Consider the following 17,845-nt stretch of genomic DNA (forward strand, 5'->3'; position numbering starts at 1 on the left):
TGAATTTCCACTAGTGTGAGAAATGTGACATTTTCTCTTAGCATCTTTTCTTCTTTAATTTATTCTCCAACCATCCAATAAATAATAAATTTAATATAAATTGCTCACTATAAAATTTTCATTGCTCAGACAAAGCACAATAATCATAATTTTATAGCCTTCATTCCTGTGTGGTTACTAGGTTATCAAATACAAAATCAACCTCTCTCACCATACCCACCTATCACATAGTTCTCTCTTATGCTTAATACTATCTTATGTATAACAAACAGAAAGCCAAGGCTTTCATCTATCAAGTGATGTATTATACTATGTTGTTTTCTGATAAGAGCTTTGTTCCTATGGGAATGATAACAAATAATTTGGATGAGTTTGCAATGGCTTTTGTTGCATAGTTATGAATCTGGAAATACTGTGATAGTTAGGAGAAATTGTTTGCTTTTAGCACGTTATTATTCTATGCTTTATGATGCATTATTTAATTAAATAAAAATTGTTTAGTGCATTACTATCATTCATATAATAAAAAGGAGATAAATGTCATCAACAGCTAACAGCAATAAATGGAAGACCTGGATAAGTACCTTGTTGTTTTCCATATTTATTGTTTATTTATTATTATAAAAGTAATTAAAATAAAAAAATAGTGGTATCTTTAGGTTAGATAAGGTAAAATATATAATAAAAATAACATAATAATGTTTCACAAGGCTTGGAATAGCTTGTGGGCAATAAAATTTAAGTATAAATGAAGTTATACTGTCTAATGTTGTAGATGATAAAGATAATTATTTTGCTAATTCCCCACTTCTTTTCACAAATATGGTAAGACATTTCTCTATTTAGTTTTAAAAAGTCACTCATTAATATTAAGTAAAACATTTCTGACTTGAAAGTAAACATCTCATAATATTTTGTAAATTTAGGCTTGTATTGTACTTTAGTCTTTTACATTCATAACATTAGGCTTAAATTCTACAATCCAGCAATAAACCTAATCCAGAAATATCTTATCCTATTTCATACATTCCAATTGTATGTTATTTATAGTTAAATTCCACTGATTTGAAATGCTTACTTAGATACTCATTTATCAATTATATTGCAAATCAAATCTTTATGAATTAACTACAGAATAAAACTATATTTCCTTCAGTACAAACACATCAAGAATCTTTTGGTTATCTATCTATGAGAAATAACTTGATCAGTATTATTACTGATTCAATAACTCCAAGACAAGAGATGAGATTTTTATTGGGCAATAGTATAGCAGATAACAAAGATTGTACAAGAAGAAGAAAACCTTTTAAAACTCCTGTCAGTACAAGTTTTTGTTTTTCCTAGTTAAATATGAATAATACAACTTACTTGTGAACTCTCTTGGCTTTGAGTGTCAGTCTGAGCTGGAGGTCTTACAAGGGTTCGACTTCGTTTTCTAACCGTAGTCTTCCTCAGAAGCTGTTTATAATTTTCACTCTTCTTGGCTAGATAATAGTACTGAACACAGTCAGCTATACTCTGAAATAGAACAACAATTTAGAAATAATATGCTAGCTACAAATAATTAAGGCAAATTATGTTCCTTATGTATAAAAAGTTGATTAAACTTTGTATTCAGTGTTTATCAAGTAATAATTCCAAAACTAATTATAACATTGCAATAACTTGGATATTAAATAGTTCTAACAAAGAAATATACTTGCTTTGATTAACAACAAAAACACTAAGTGATTAAGTACTCAAACAATGATATCTGAAAAATCTAAGCTACTGTGAGTTATTTATTTACATAAAAGTTTAATAACAAAAAATGCAACTCCAAAGTCAAATGAGGTTGCTTCTTGATCCCCTGATTTCAAAGCCTCTAGCTATAGATTTACATTTTGAAATTTACCATAAAACAGTACAATCAAGAGTTTAGAAAAGAGTTTAAGAAACTATTTTTTATGTGGCTTAAATACTATAAAAAACTTTAAGTACTTACTTGCTGCTTTAACTATGTTTAGTTTTTCAATTATATGTACTCAACATGCACACTTAGACAGTAAGGTGCACATGTGCATTATCATGAAGACAAAAAGTGAGTGTTATTACAATGGACTAGCAAAGACCCACAAGACACTGGCAGTCAAATTAGTGTCTTTATTGCAACAGTACTTCTTTAAATACAGGATTTCTAGAATAATACAAAAGAATTCTAATTGCAGACACCAAAATCTTGTCATGCAATAATTCTTCTGTCAGTATGCCTTATAAACACACACAGAAAGTATTTTACTCAAAAAAAAAAAAGTTCAAGCACATGCCTGCACCAGAAAGCTGTAATGCTCAACAAACAACTACTACTCTATGAACGAGGAAATAACAAAAAGAGGTGGATGTAAATATCCTTTATTAACCATTTAGTATAACATTAATAGCTTAAAGTTTTCAAAAAGGTGTAATGTTAGATCCTAGAATAATATTATAAATTTATTTACATTAATTGCAAAATAGTTTAGTCCCAACTACACTTATGTAAGAAATGTACTCAGTAACTCATTAGTTTATTTCATAATCATACTAATACCTACTATTAGTTATGGTTTTATAAGGTGCAAACTAAATACAAGTGGACTAATACATTTTGGTATAATTAATAATTTTTCTACAAATATTCTATTCAAAGAAGTACTGTTGCAATAAAGATACTAAGTCGACAGCAAACATTTTGTGAATCTCTGCTAGCTGAATAATAATGGTTTTCCAAATACAAGACAACTCATTAGAATTAACGATTTTTTTTAAACATATGGAAGTACTTTTTTTAAACAGTTGATTAATCATGCATACTTTTTAAATCTACTTTACTATCTTCTTCAAGGCCCTTTTTTTATAATAATGTGTGGATGTAGACCTACTTTTTTAAAGTTTCCCCTTTCTTAATCATGTATGAAAGCATACCTACTGTTTACAATTCCTTTTTGACATATGAAGGAACATCTACTCTCTAAGGCTCCTTCCTTCTTTATCAGGTATGAAAGTACATTTATTTCTTAAGGCAGTTTATTATCATGTATGGAGGTACATGTATTTTTTAAGTTTTTTTAAATAATATACACAAGTATACCAACTTCTTAACACTTCCAGTCAAACAACTTAAAATCGTTAAGAAAAAAAAATATAAATTCCTTAGAGATCTTAGTTCATATTATTCTCCAATAAATAGTATCAATTATTGGAATGTTTCCTTAACAATAAAAACCATTAACTTAAAATTTATAGAAGTATGAAAAGTAAACTGTTTTCAACATTCTAATTAAAATTATTATGATACATTATCTGTTGGTAAGTTGCTAAGAGTTATGAAAAACAACCTTTCTCTCCAAATGTGATGAACTTATAATAAAATTTTTCGGATGCTGAAGGAACTTTTCTCTAAAAACTTCTTTTTCTTGATCTGTCCAAATATTTAGCATCTGCCTTTCTTTGTATTCTGCCATAGGGTCTTCAATAAGTCCATTTCTGTTAATATATTGAATCTTCTTTTGTCGATGGTCAAAAAAGATGGGAGGAATAACAGCATAATTTCTCATCTTTTTATCTTCCAACTACCAGAAACATGAAAGTCATACTTTCAGGCATACTTTAAAATGTTAATATCACCTTTCATACAAACATATTAAAATCACAATGTTGCATTTCCTGTATTTATTATCCCAAACTTTCTATCTTATAGTTAAGAAGTTCATACTGTATTTTTATAAGATAAATCATGTTCCACATCCCATTGTTCAAATTTTCAGTAGAATATTCACAATAAAAGCCTAAATTGTTGAGCAAAACTAGGTTAAAATGACTTATTAGCAAACTGATATAATGTTTTTGCAAATTGTAATAAAAAGTCCCCAATCATAAATAACACTAATGTGGCATTTACTAAAAGAATAAAGAGGTTCACAACTTTAAAAGTAACTTTATATGGCATTTATGAATATAATAATAGTTTCATAACTTGAAAAGTAAACACACATACAAAACTAGGAAAATTTCAAAAATAAGGTGTTTAAAACAGTATTTTGCCCTTTTTATACCACTGTTTCTTATGACTTAATTAAAATAAAAGTTTCCTTGATTTTTTAAAATTCTTTTAGAACAACAGAAAAATGTTAATACTTCTTGTTCTTGTAATCCATCCATGATTTCTTCCATTTCTGCATCACTCCGAACTCTCTGATCCACTCTTGACAATCGTTCTCTTTCTTCTCGTTGTTTTCTAAGTTCTAGATATTGTTTTTCAAAATATTCCCGTACCTTGATATCTTTAAGCCTGTGTGAAATATTTTTGTATTTGTAATTAATGTAAAACTAATATATGTAATGGCAAATAACTCCTGTTTTTACCCAGTATTCAAGGTAGTTAAAAACAACAAAATATTTAGAACAAAGTTGAATTTTATTTCCTGTAAACTAGCTACATTAGATTTTAGCACATGTATATCATTATTTTTAAAATTTTAGATTCTCATGAGTGATAACATGTACCAACATTAACACAATACAGTAAATGGGTGTTTACCAGGATGGGACTTTTTGTTTGTTACTTTACACTGTCATATAAAACTCACTACAGAACACACTGGAAACTAAGACCTTAAATTCATCATAAACAATACTACAGATGAAATAAATATTTACAGTTGAACAGTAATAAGTCATTTGCCTTCAAAAATCAGGAGTTTATTTGAAACAAGAATTTTGACAAAAATTATTCTTGGACATTTAGCTATATATGTATATAGTTTGATCTGTATGTAATGTAGAGTATTAAATACAATAAATATTAAAATAAATGGATAGGACTGAATTTCAACTTTGGCATCAACCATTCATTCAAGAAATCAAAGTTCAATTGTACTTTCAATGATATTGAAATTATTTTGTAAAGCAACCAAACATTACCATAAGTTTTATAAACAGCATAACTTAAAAAAAGAAATTTAGGATATATATATTTTGCTTAAGCTTAAATAAAAATGAATATAAACTTTTAACCATATATCCAGTTTTTCAACCATTTATCTTAATGACAATAATCTCCTGTCAACAAGAAAATAAATCCATTTATATTAGTAACAAAAGTCTAACCTTTGCTTAAACTTACCTTAACTCTTGCAACACAGACTCGGTTGAGTTTACTAACAATGTGTTTGTTTGTTTTGAATTTCGTGCAAAGCTACTCGAGGGCTATTTGCGCTAGCTGTTTCTAATTTAGCAGTGTTAGACTAGAGAGAAGACAGCTAGTCATCACCACCCACCACCAACTCTTGGGCTACTCTTTTACCAATGAATAGTGGGATTGACCGTAACATTATAATGCCTCCACGACTGAAAGGGTGAGCATGTTTGGTGCGACTGGGATTCGAACTCGTGACCCTCGGATTACGAATCGAACGCCTTAACATGCTTGGCCATGCCGGGCCCTAACCATGTGACCTCTTTGTACTTTTTTAAAGTATATTTAGTTTTGGTACTTCTAACTTTCCATATCATTTTTACATTTTCACAACATTTGGCAGTCTTTCAGTTAACCCTTAAATGGCAGCCATTATTAACTGATGTTGCTACCCACCACATTCCTGTTGTTTAATAGGAGTTAATATTATAAGTCTTTTACATACAAAAAAAAATCATACTTTTCTAGTGAAGTACTTTTAATAAAAGAAAATAATAATTTCATCATGGACATATTGCATATTTGTTTTGAACAGTCCACTTGCAAAGCAATTTTCATGTTAAAATTTAAAATATTTTTTCTTCTCTCAAACATCCTTTGTGTAATTCCTAAGACCTCTTAAATACATTTGAAAGGTTTTTTCAGTAAAAGTTGATAGTTTATCTGTTATTTCCTCTACCCTAACTCAAAACAGGATCAGTTAATTTGAATGACCATATAATCACCAAAATAAATCTAAATTACCCATTTTTCTTTCTAAAATGACTTAAATGCCTCATGAAACATTTTTATGATATTATTATTATTTATTTTATGTAAGCTAATCATAAACAACCTAAAATGATCCACATTTTAACATTATAGTGGCTTTTATAATTATATATAGAGAATAAACATGAAAAACAAGAAATAGAATGCTTAACCAATCTTTTTTCTTGTTCTCAATTGTCAAAGAAAGTTAACCATAAATTTTTTATACTAATGATAGTAATGCACTTAATTTTTATTTAACTAAATAATGCACCAAACAACATAGACTAATAACATACAAAAAATATATAAATTCACGTAATTCTCAAAATGTTTCTGGATTTCTAACTAGTCGTTAACTTTCTCACAAAAAATGTTGGTACTCTGAGTAATTGACATTTAACTACTCATAACATAACATTAAACAATACTTCATTTAAAGGGGTGAAAACCTTTCTATTGGTTAATGATAATCCATAACTAAAGATAAGAAAAAAACTATTAATGAATCATGAAAGGAAGGATTTGACAAGTATGTGCAGCAGGAGGTGTCTGATTTTTTATTTGATAGCTCAGTAACCAAACAGAATTAGATACTTTTTTAAAAAGAAGGCTTGTTTGAGCAATGACAATTTTACAGTGATTGGCATTTAATTTTGTACTTTTATGAGGGTAGTAGATAAAATAGGAAAGACAACATGCTGAGACAAAATGTGTCATGTTTGTCACACTAAGGAAAATACAGAATTTTTTAAATATTGACTATTAGAATTAAGAACTTGTATGTCATTCAAATATGGATTATTAGCTAAAATTTTATACTATCCTAATTGGTATAACATAAAAACAAAAAGTAGTTTAATAAAAATGAATGCAAGACACTAAAACCTTGTATCATGCACAGTAAAGAATGGTCATGGCAACAGGATTAATATAATATTTCATTACAAAGCTTTTAGTAAACATTCCAACTTCTTCACATACAAAAGTCATATTTCCAAGTGGAGTATTTTTAATAGACTAGAAAAAAAAGATTTATCCTTGAATGCATTGAGTATTTGTTTTGACTAATCCATGTTAATTTTCATGTTAGGATTAAAAATAATTTTAACTATCTCAAAAATCTCAAAATTCATTTGCATAACCTCTAAAACCTAAATACATTTTAAATGTTTGTTTCCAATAAAACTTTATATTTTATCTGTTATTTCCCTAACTCTATACAAAGTTGGCCACTTAAAAAGAAGAAAGAAATCTAAATTGTTTTTTGTCTTTCTAGAATGACTTTGAATAGTAACATGGCATTACATTTGTTTATCCTAAGGTGCTTGAAACTCGTTACAGTATACAACTATTTATATTTAAATTTTATTGTTTTATTGCCCTTTGAACTATGTAATTACTATTATAATAATTATAAGTTGTGAATTACTCGTGAAACATGTAAATCACATTTTTATATCAAATTACAATAACCATGAGCTTTTCATGTATGCCTATTGAAACATTTATGTTTTATTATATATATTTTACCTAATCTAACGTTACCTAACCTAAAAGTTCCCTATTTTTTAAATTTAGTTACTTTCATAGTAATAAATAAAGACACATGAAAAACATAAACCAGGGTACTTACACAGGTTTGTTATTTTTCCATCACTACCATTTACCCATACTTTTTTAATACGTATGGCAGCGAGCATTAAATACATTTTATTTAATTAAATAATGCACCAAAGAACATAGAAGAATAACAAGCAAAGAAGCAGCCTATTCCCCTAACTATAACAATTTTTTCTGGCTTTCTAACTATAGGACAAGAACTGTTACAAATTCGTCCAAGTTAGACATTATTTTTCCCCATAGGAACAGAGCTTGTATTAACAATAGACAATTTTCTGTTCAGAAAATAACGTGAGACAAGTGGATGTGGCAAAAGGATTTGATGGCTCAGTAACTAAATAAAATTGAAGGCTATAAAAATTATGGTCTGTCTGAGCAATGATACTTTTATAGAGAGTAATTTATGTTAAATTTTATACTTGTTGTAGGGGTGGTGAACAAAATAGAGAAAAGGGTATTCCATGAGAAAATATATGACATTTCTCACACTAGGGAAAATTCAGGGTTTTTTTTGTTTTTTTTTTATATATTGCCTTATAAAATTAAGAACTTAAAGTATATACTCTTGAAATATGGATTATCAGCTATGATTTTATGCTATACTAATTGATATAGTATGGACAAAATAGTTTGATAAAATTTTGATTTTAAGTCACTAAAATCTTGTGACATGTACAGTAAACTATGCCTGGGCAGACACGGACTAACATGCACAACCCCACTTTAAAGAAAAATTATGGGCATTTCCAATATTTGATGTATTAGTTATCTTTTTTTTTCGTGAGTAAGGAAAACTTAAATGTACATTCAATTTAGTTTGTAATAACAACAAACCCTTTCTCCATCAATTAGTTTTCAACTGAAAACATCCTAATTTTTCAGTAATGTGACTGAAGAACATTTCCAATGTTCTTCCCTCACATTTTGTTTATGAGTAATAAGTTTCATGAATCTTATACTTGATTTATGTGGCTAAACTTTCACAAAATTAAATACCTTTTGAATATGCATGATATAAAAGTAAACTACATCGCATATCAAATATCTCATACAACTCTTGGTACCTCAAAGTAACAATACTTTTTTCACAGCATCGTTCCTACAAGTAGTTTAACTTTTATCAAATTATATACCACCTGCATAAACAAGATATACAATAGAAGAGTAAACTACATCACATATCAAGAGCTCAGACAACTCTTTGATATATACTCACCTTTTATTGATATCTTTTTTATCCATCCTTTTCTGCCAGGATTGCATTAGCCAACTGTACGTTTTGGTGAGATAAGTCTCCTAAGAGACCACAATGAGGATGATTATTGATTCTTTAATAACCAAGAACAGTAATTAAAGCTGAGGAAGTCATTATATTACAACATATTGCTTGTTAAGATTAAAAGACTTTCCTTTTTGGAGGGTTTGCAGCAAATAACCAAATAATTTAGTGTTTTTTACAGTAATTATTTTTGTTTCTTTTGTTGTTTTTGTTCGTTTTATGTAAGTTTACTAGACAGCAAACAAGACAACGCAGAAGCAAAGTTGATTGCTGTTGTTGAATTTTTGCACAAATCTACTTACAAGCTATATTAGTTAGCCATCTCTAGTCTTAAAGTCATAACTTCTTTTATTCATGTTGTAATTCAAATCCTTGCCCTGTTCTTTTCTGTAAATACCTCTTGTTTCATTTGAATTTTTTCTCCTCCACAGTTGTTCAACCATCCTAGCAGTTACACAATTTACTTTTATACAATAATTGAATTCGTGCTGGCTTAAAAGTGTCAAAATTGGCCATGAGCAAAGGTATTTACTTGTGTATTTTTTTTATAATAAAGTATTTCAGTGTTCTGAGAGTAACATTTTTTCAAACTTTGCATATTGTAATGAGTAACAAAATGTAATAACATAAATAAAACCTCTAAAGAAATCAAGAATTAATGAAGCATTACAGTAGTCAGGATATATCAGCAAATTCTATCAAATAAAACTGTTAGTAGTACTTTTTTTTATTAATTTCTTATTCTCTTTTTTCTCTTCAAGCAAAACAATGACAATTGTAAGTTGCTAAATACTAATAACCTATGATAAAATGTCATTTCATTTACAGGTAACCACATTCAATCTCTTAAAAATCACCTACCCATTGCTGTCGTTCTCGTTGCTTCTGTGTTAAGTGAACAATTAACCTCTTCTTGAAACATAAGAAACTAAGAAAAAACAGCAAATGTTTAATAATGAAGTAATATTCTCAACTAATACAGAAAGAGTGTGCACATTATACAAAAAAATTATAATGTTAGGGAAATAACTATCAGATAAGACAAATAAACTTTTTTTTCTGATGTAAACACATATTACTACAGCATATTAATCCATATTTAATAAAAATGCTTAATGCATATAAAATATTGTATACATAAAATTATAAACCAGTTTACCATTTCTGTTCTATTACTAAATTTATTTATTTAATCATTAATGAAACAAAATAAGGCTACTTTCACCTTCACTTAATGCACTGCTTTGCCTACATGAACTTATCTTCATCATCCTTAAATGAACTATTTTGTCTATATGAAACTGCCTTCATTATCCTTACTAAAATATTCTAATTAGATTATGTGTACCAACACTTAAAAATTGGCAAAATTCACCTTATAAGTTAATCTACTTTTTTACGACAAGTTTCTTCTTTACATTCTATATTTTTATACTTGATTTTTGTTATCTGTTTTACTTTAAACTTTTACACGTCTTTTCAGTACTATCTAAGGTGATTCCAAATTCCACATATCTTGGTACTGTTCAGCACTTATGTTGTAGACTTTCTTTAAAACAGACTAGTAACCCTTTTACAACAGGCCATGTCATCATATTTGTTGGCTTCCATTCAAAATTTTATTGAACTACTATTTTATAAATTCATGTCAATAACTTTGGAATCAAAATGTAGATTATATTCAAATTTTAATGTCATATAAGTTAACTTCTTAATTTAAAAGTGAATATTAAAAAAACACACTGAAATATAGATTTTAATGAGTCACATGGTATGTTGAATGCAGCACTGTTTAAAATTAGATGTTTGTAATGTCAAAATGCTAAGTCTATAGTTTTATACAAATTATAAACTTGAATTACTAATATTGACAAGCTAAAATATAAAATAAGAACCTAATATCCTTTTATTTTGCTGAGATATGGCTTATGTACCGAGTCAAACAGTGACCCCGTTCAGCTCTTTCCATTTTTTGAAACAGTCTCTTGTATGTTCTTACTACAGAATATGACATGTGAATAACCAATTGACAGCTTAAAATGTCCCCAGAGTGATTTTCTCAGCCATTTTAGTTTCATGAAGATAGGTTGTGTCTTTAGTCTGCTAAAATTTCATATTTTTTCAATCTAAATATATCTAAGTTACTAAGCTTGATAAATTATAGTGGAATTCTATGGTATTAGCATAGTTTTTTTATGATTTTTTGGTTATTCAACTGTATATATAAAACCTTAAAAAAATTTTTTATATCCTCCACATGTGAAACTTTAAAAAGTTTAGTAACCTATGTTTAGCATTAACTGAGAAAAGATAACTGTTTGCTTTACTTATAGATTTATTGTTCTATATTCTAAGTACAATAAGTTTAATAATTTATTTCTAAATAGCAATAATCTACAGACACACACACATATATATATAATGTATAATAATTGAAATATGACTGTATATCACAAAGTACTAATTACTAAAACAGCCTAGATAGAGAAGACTAAGGGTTACTTTTATATTATTAGATATGTAACATGAATGCACGTTCACCATGTCAATGCAAATCATGTAATGTTAGCCAGACATGACTGAAAGGTCAATATATTAAAAAAATAATAAATAAACAGCATTATGAGGCTTAAGCTACTTAGACTAAGCATGTATTTTCATGCTATAATATGTAGTCATTCTAGAACGAGAAAAGCATAGTTTATATTTTTTTTTTTATGATGGTGATAAGGTTGGTCAAGTGGCAGACAGACCTCACGTAGGGTAAAGAAAATAATAAAATATATAGTCTTATTCAAAACAAACATTTGAAATTATTTAAGAGATTTTAGAGATTATTCAAATAATATTTGAGATTTTTGGATTAAAAACAATTTTCTTAGATTTTGCACTCAGAATAGTGATGAAACAGACTATTTTCACAAACAAACCTTTAGTAAAAATATTTTATTAAAAACTGATTTTTTGTGTATAAAAAACTTGCAATCTTTATATACCAAATTTTGTGAAGATGCACAAGCTGTATCAAATGTTATAGAGCTAATACTTAATGTGTGCAAGCATGTAGACAAACTTGTGTATATTATACTGATCCCATAGCAAAAGGATTAAAAAGTGTAAGTTAAATATATACTTACTGTTTCTTGTTTTCATAGAAAACAACAGTGTCTGATGGCTGGTTATATATTGGCTGAAAAAAGAAGCAAAAAAATCCAGTTTACAAGAAAGAAAACAATAAAACGGTTCTTCATGCTTCAGGTTCAATTGTATCTCACTTTATGGTAAAAAAAAACACTAGAAGGTCCAAACTACATTTCAAAATATGATCAAGAGGCATTTAAAATGCAAATAACAAAAAAAGCAAAATATTGCAAGATGTATGACACTTAACATGCATCTCTAATTTGTTTATTAGGCTTGGTTATTTATTTAAAGTTATCTGAAAAACAAAATTACAACCAATACACTAGCCTTCAAACACCCAAGTACAAATGTAGAATGACTAAATACTTAAAACAGCCAAGTTTTCAGCATGTAACAAAATCAAAACTAACCTGCATCTTATATTCTAGTTATTCAGTAATAAACTCTTATAACCACTTGTCTAACAGCAAGTTCCACCTATGAAGCATTTCATACAAAGCGTATCCTTATAAGAGTAATACAACAATTTATCTTATAATTTATGTTCTTCACAGTTAATTCAAACTTTAATGTTTTCTGACAAGGTGCAAGAATGGTAGAGACTAACTGATACAATGTTTAACATTTTTTTCTCACACTGTGTGTCCACTTGTTATTAAGCAGAAAGTAGTACTATGCAGTTAACTTTCTAAAAATCAAGTTTCTATATGTTTTGATATTTGTTATTATAACAACATTAAAAGTGTATTGATTTTTAAACAATTGGGTAATTTTTAAACAATGATAAACTTCAAAGCTTACCATTTAGCCAAAGTGTGTCTTCTGCAATTAGCAACAAGTATTTTAGGAATAGTCTGTTAGTAGATTCTATGTTTCATTGTTAGTTTGCACTTTGGCATATCTTTATTAATCAAACTTTTATTTTAGTGTCCATTAGTTAGTAGACTTGTGATGTTTATGTTATTAATCCATGCTTTTACTTTAGCTTAATTACTAAACTTATGGTGTTTACTGTATGAAACAAAAACTTAACTTCATGTCTGTAAATCAGTAAACCTTTTGCATTTCTTTACTAATAAAAATTTTACTTTTGTGTCTACTAATTATTGTGTTTTTCACATATTGTGCTTACTATATTATCAAAACTATTCACTTTGTGAATTTTATTAATTAGTAATTGTTAATTACTAAACACTTACTATTTCTTAATCAATATAAACTTTCAATTTAGTATCTGTTAATTACTAAAGCTTTAACATTTCTTTATTAATCAAACTTTCACTTTGTGTCTCTTAACTAGCAGGAGCTGTAGTGTCTACTGTAATAAACCTTTTACTGTGTCTGTTAATTAATAAACCTTTGGCATTTCATTATCAATTAACATTTTCCCAACAGTGTCACTTAGTGTTTATTAATTAAATTAAGCACTTTGTTGTTTGTTCATTAGTGTACAATTACACATTTTGTTGTTTGTTCATTAGTGTATCTGTAAACATTCTTGTGTTTGTTGGCTAGTATACATGTACACATTTTGTTATTTGTTGATTAGTCATGATAAGTGTATCTGTAAACATTCTTGTGTTTGCTGATTTTTATTGATGTTTATTGGTGTTTATTGATTTGTATATCAGTATACACTATTGTTTGTCACTTATTAGGAGACACTTTTTTGTCTATTAATCAGCACACATTTTGATATTTGTTATTATAACAACATTTGAAGTGCATTGATTTTTAAACAATTGGGTATTTGTGTATCAAAAAAAAACTTTAGTTTTAGTTCACCTTTTATAGTCTATTTATTATAAGACACTGATGTTTATTGACAAGTAGAACAACCAGTATTTTTAGAACACTTTATGGTATTTAGTTATGAATATCTTTAATTAGAACTTTTTGTACTTTTTTTGGCACATTTTTTTATTTTTATCAGACTATCCATTATCAATAAGCACAGAATTTTCTGAAAGATTTACACAATAACAAGATAAAGAAAGAATTTTAAAAGTTAAAGACCTAAATTAGGCTTACCAATTCTAACTTCAGACCTAATTTCTCTAGAATCCTGTGAGCTTGTTGGGCTTTTTTCTAAACATAGAAGATGGTACTAAAGTACATTAATAAGATTTATTTCAAAATACTGCAAGATTTTTCAAATACATTTCTAATTAATTCTACATTATCATTAATTTTAATAGTTTAAAACTTTATTGAATGTACTAACTATTTTCCCTACAGTTGCTGTATTTAATAGTGTACAGTGCAGAACATAAAATGAAGTAATTACAGTTTTTATTATTATTTCACACTTCATTTATTACGCCAGTATTAAATCTATGTTGTCTGACAGGAATCATTTCAAGTTTTCTGTTGCTACATTTTTAACATAATACAATTGTAAAATATTTTTAAAATTGGTGTCTATAAAATCCCCAAATATTTTTAGGGTTAAAAAAAATGGTTTATCTGAGAAGCATTTAACACACAACTGTTAACTGAGTCATAGCTGTTAGGTTTCTTTTTTTGCATTTAGTATCTGTATAAAAGTGGTTACACAAGTTACAAGAAAACTAATAACAACATTTCTATTAAAATGGTTGCAATGAATGTAATTGGATACAACTTACATTGAAATATTTATGACTTAGTATGTTTATTAAAATATACATTTTTTTTCACTTAATAACTAACCACACAATATTAGGCTATTAAGTGTAAAAAAAAGTAAATTTCATGTTAAATGTACTTTTTTAATCTTAATAGTACAATAGATATTATAATTTATGGAATGTAAAATTCTTTCTCAACTATGAAACACTCAAACACAAAAAAACCACCAACAAACTGGTTTTAGTCCTGAATGTCTGAGGTAAATAGCCTTGCTTCAATTTTATATAAATTTTATACTGAGCCACTGCACTGTTGTTCAAAGGAAATTCCTACTGTCAGCTTCTCAAACAGTTATTTTTTGTACACACATGTGAACAGTTCATTAACCTGTATTCATCACGCACCAATGATTAAATCATCATGACTTCTAGCAGCAACAAAACCACCAAAAATTCACATTACTAGAAAACTGGCAAGTAACAAGTTTAAACATCAAAGTTCAAAACAAAATAAAGTGAAATACAAAGAAAATGCCTTTTATGTCTAAACAAATACATTGAAACATCATATAAGGTGTAATGAACCTACAAAACTTCAACTAACACCCATTAACTAGAGAAAACTCCATTGTCACTGCAATAGATACTCTACCATTGTCACTGATATACTCTTCAATTACTATTTGCTTTGATACATTAACCTTACAAAAGTTTCAAACCTATGACTTCTATTTACTTTTTTTACCATTTATTTTGTTTAGAAAACAAAAGAATTTGTTTTCACCAGGTCTCTAACAAAATCTATGCTTTAACCAGGTCTCTAACCTATGCTTTAACTTTACCATATTATATAATATTTATAAGCTTTTGATGCTAAGTTTTACCAAAATCTTGCTCCTTTTTTTTTTTTCTTTTACAAATGGACTCAATTCTTACCTTCTAACACAAAAGTTTGTATGGGTTTATTTTTGATATTTATTCTTACTCAAACCTGAGGAAACTATTGGAACAAGTAACAGTTCAGAGAACTTGCAGTTATAATACTCAGTAATTTTCATATTTTCTCAAGGCAGCAGCTTCTAATAATAAACATGAAAAACGATGATTTCTGTAACTTTCTGGTAACATTCAAAAAAAGAAGAAAGGGTACCATGAAGATTCTGTGAGAAACTGGATGACTTCTGTAAACCTTCTGCTAACAGTTAAGAACTTCTGTGAAACCTTGGATAACTTTCTGCAATTAAGTGAAAAGGACAAGACGCCATTAAAGTTTTGAAACAAACTGGATGACTTCAACGTTTTTGTAAACAAGAAATAAGTAGAGAACACCATAAAAGTTTACAACAACCAACTTTCTCTAAACCCTCTCCTGACAAATGGGAAAGGCAATTCTTTGTATTTGGTTTCAACGTCTTTCTTCTATTTTCTAAAACTTCTAAGCTCTAAAATTTTTACAGTCATGTCGTGTATTTCTAGTTCTATACCTACCCTGTTATCAGAATAAATCACCTGAGCTAAACTAAGTTGTTTTGGTTCTGAATATGACATTTCCTGGACATGTGGCTTTGAATCTGGTGCTTTACTAGCTTCCATCTCTAGTTCTTGCTATTTAAAAAATAAAGATACACCTTGAAACAGATGCAAAGTAGACACTATAGCTACAGCAAAAAGAAAAATATATAAAAATCAAAGCTGTGAGAATGTTCACAATTTTAAACTCAAAATGGTGAAGCTTATTTTATTTGGATTGAGACTGAATGCAGTAGTTGTTTATGCACGTTGCTCAACGAAAAGAGAACATTTCATATGAAACCTACTTCTTTTTCAATCATATTAAAATTCAACTGAAAAGGCTAAATGTATCTACTGCTTTAAAATAAAAGCAATACACACAAAATACTCTAACAGCAAAGGAAAGAGTAGAATTTCAACTATCTAGTTTTACTCTAAATCACTACCAAAAGTTAGTTAAGAAGATAGGCAGACATGGTACTTGCCTGCTTTTTCTTGAGATTTGTTGTCTGTGAATGCACTTGTGCTATTTCTCGATCTAACCTATTAATGACCTGCAACAACTCATCCTTAAAAGTCCTCTGAAGTGTTTGATTAAGTTGCAAGTCTTCATATGGTAATGTAGGAGATATTGCCTCAACTTGAGGTGTATAAACAGATTCCTATATAAATAACAGTTAAGACTCCATTAATGTGATAATGTGGAATGCTGCCTTGAAACATAAGAGATTTCTAAGTAAATAAATAACAATAATTAAGATTCAAACTGTTTATGTAGGAGATGGTGCCTTAATTTGAAATATGTAAAAAAAAATAATATCAAAACTAATAAAAGTTAAATCTCAAATAAACCACAGAGAATACTGCTTAAACATGAGAAATATAAACCAATTTCTAATCAAAGTATAGTTAAGACCAATTTAAATGTTTTCATTCAACTTTTGTAGCATAACAATGCTTTAAAATCTAATTAAGTTTGAGATTGATAATCATACAATGCAACAACCAAGAATTTCTTTCTTTATATGAGCTCATTCATCAAAACTCTGTGTGTCAAACTGCAAATCTAGCCAGTGATCAACGTAAGAACATATGCAGGGGTTACACCTCAGTCAATCCATGCAAACTCACATAGGACTTCCCTGTTCATATCATAGATTTCCTTGAAAAAAATTTAAGCAAAAACTTCATTTTGATTTATTCAGCCATACACAATCCTAAAGCTGTACTCCAAATAGTTTTCTAAATATGATTATTTAAAGATTGCCACTCTATAGTGAAAATCTGTCCTTCATTTTTTATTGCAAATCTGTGTAAAACAATGACTGTTACCATCAAGTCTATAAATACTATTCTTTTGTAATGTATCCCAAGAGTAGGGCCAGAAATGTACTCCATACCCATATCCCTGCAAACGGTAGCTCATAAGTGAGTACCTAAAAATAGCTATGAAGCCGATTTTTCTTTTTCTTGAAATTGCATGTTAAATTTTGACTAACTGCTCACAGAATGTTGGAACCTGAATGTACTGAGCTGAAATTTTTACTGGTTATAAATAAAATACTATAAATAATACTTCACTTGCAATAAACTGCTTTCATCATACTGCAAGTTGATTCAATAGATGGTATCCATTTTTCATACCTGAGTGCAAAGATTCAATATGTTGGTCACTTTTTGATATTTTTAAACAAAATGTTGAATATATGT

General features: G+C 28.2%; 1 protein-coding gene across 8 annotated transcripts in view; it reads right to left on the bottom strand.

Moving 5' to 3' along the window:
• LOC143244584 (uncharacterized) overlaps nucleotides 1–17,845 on the bottom strand; it is a 107,141-nt gene that overhangs the window by 24,412 nt on the left and 64,884 nt on the right. For 3 of the 8 annotated variants that reach the window (XM_076489542.1, XM_076489545.1, XM_076489544.1), the window contains exons 5-13: nucleotides 16,621–16,797; nucleotides 16,112–16,228; nucleotides 14,046–14,102; nucleotides 12,008–12,060; nucleotides 9,732–9,798; nucleotides 8,808–8,887; nucleotides 4,159–4,312; nucleotides 3,360–3,593; nucleotides 1,372–1,521 (exon numbers count right to left, since the gene is read on the bottom strand). In XM_076489542.1, the coding sequence (XP_076345657.1) occupies nucleotides 1,372–1,521; nucleotides 3,360–3,593; nucleotides 4,159–4,312; nucleotides 8,808–8,887; nucleotides 9,732–9,798; nucleotides 12,008–12,060; nucleotides 14,046–14,102; nucleotides 16,112–16,228; nucleotides 16,621–16,797 (1,089 nt within the window). Of the gene's footprint in view, nucleotides 1–1,371; nucleotides 1,522–3,359; nucleotides 3,594–4,158; nucleotides 4,313–8,807; nucleotides 8,888–9,731; nucleotides 9,799–12,007; nucleotides 12,061–14,045; nucleotides 14,103–16,111; nucleotides 16,229–16,620; nucleotides 16,798–17,130; nucleotides 17,342–17,845 lie in introns of those variants that run through there. The other 5 variants (XM_076489548.1, XM_076489547.1, XM_076489543.1 and 2 more) reach the window with 5 other exon arrangements.

The sequence above is a fragment of the Tachypleus tridentatus genome, chromosome 2 (genome assembly GCF_004210375.1).
Source record: "Tachypleus tridentatus isolate NWPU-2018 chromosome 2, ASM421037v1, whole genome shotgun sequence".
In the NCBI taxonomy this organism is placed as follows: domain Eukaryota; kingdom Metazoa; phylum Arthropoda; class Merostomata; order Xiphosura; family Limulidae; genus Tachypleus; species Tachypleus tridentatus.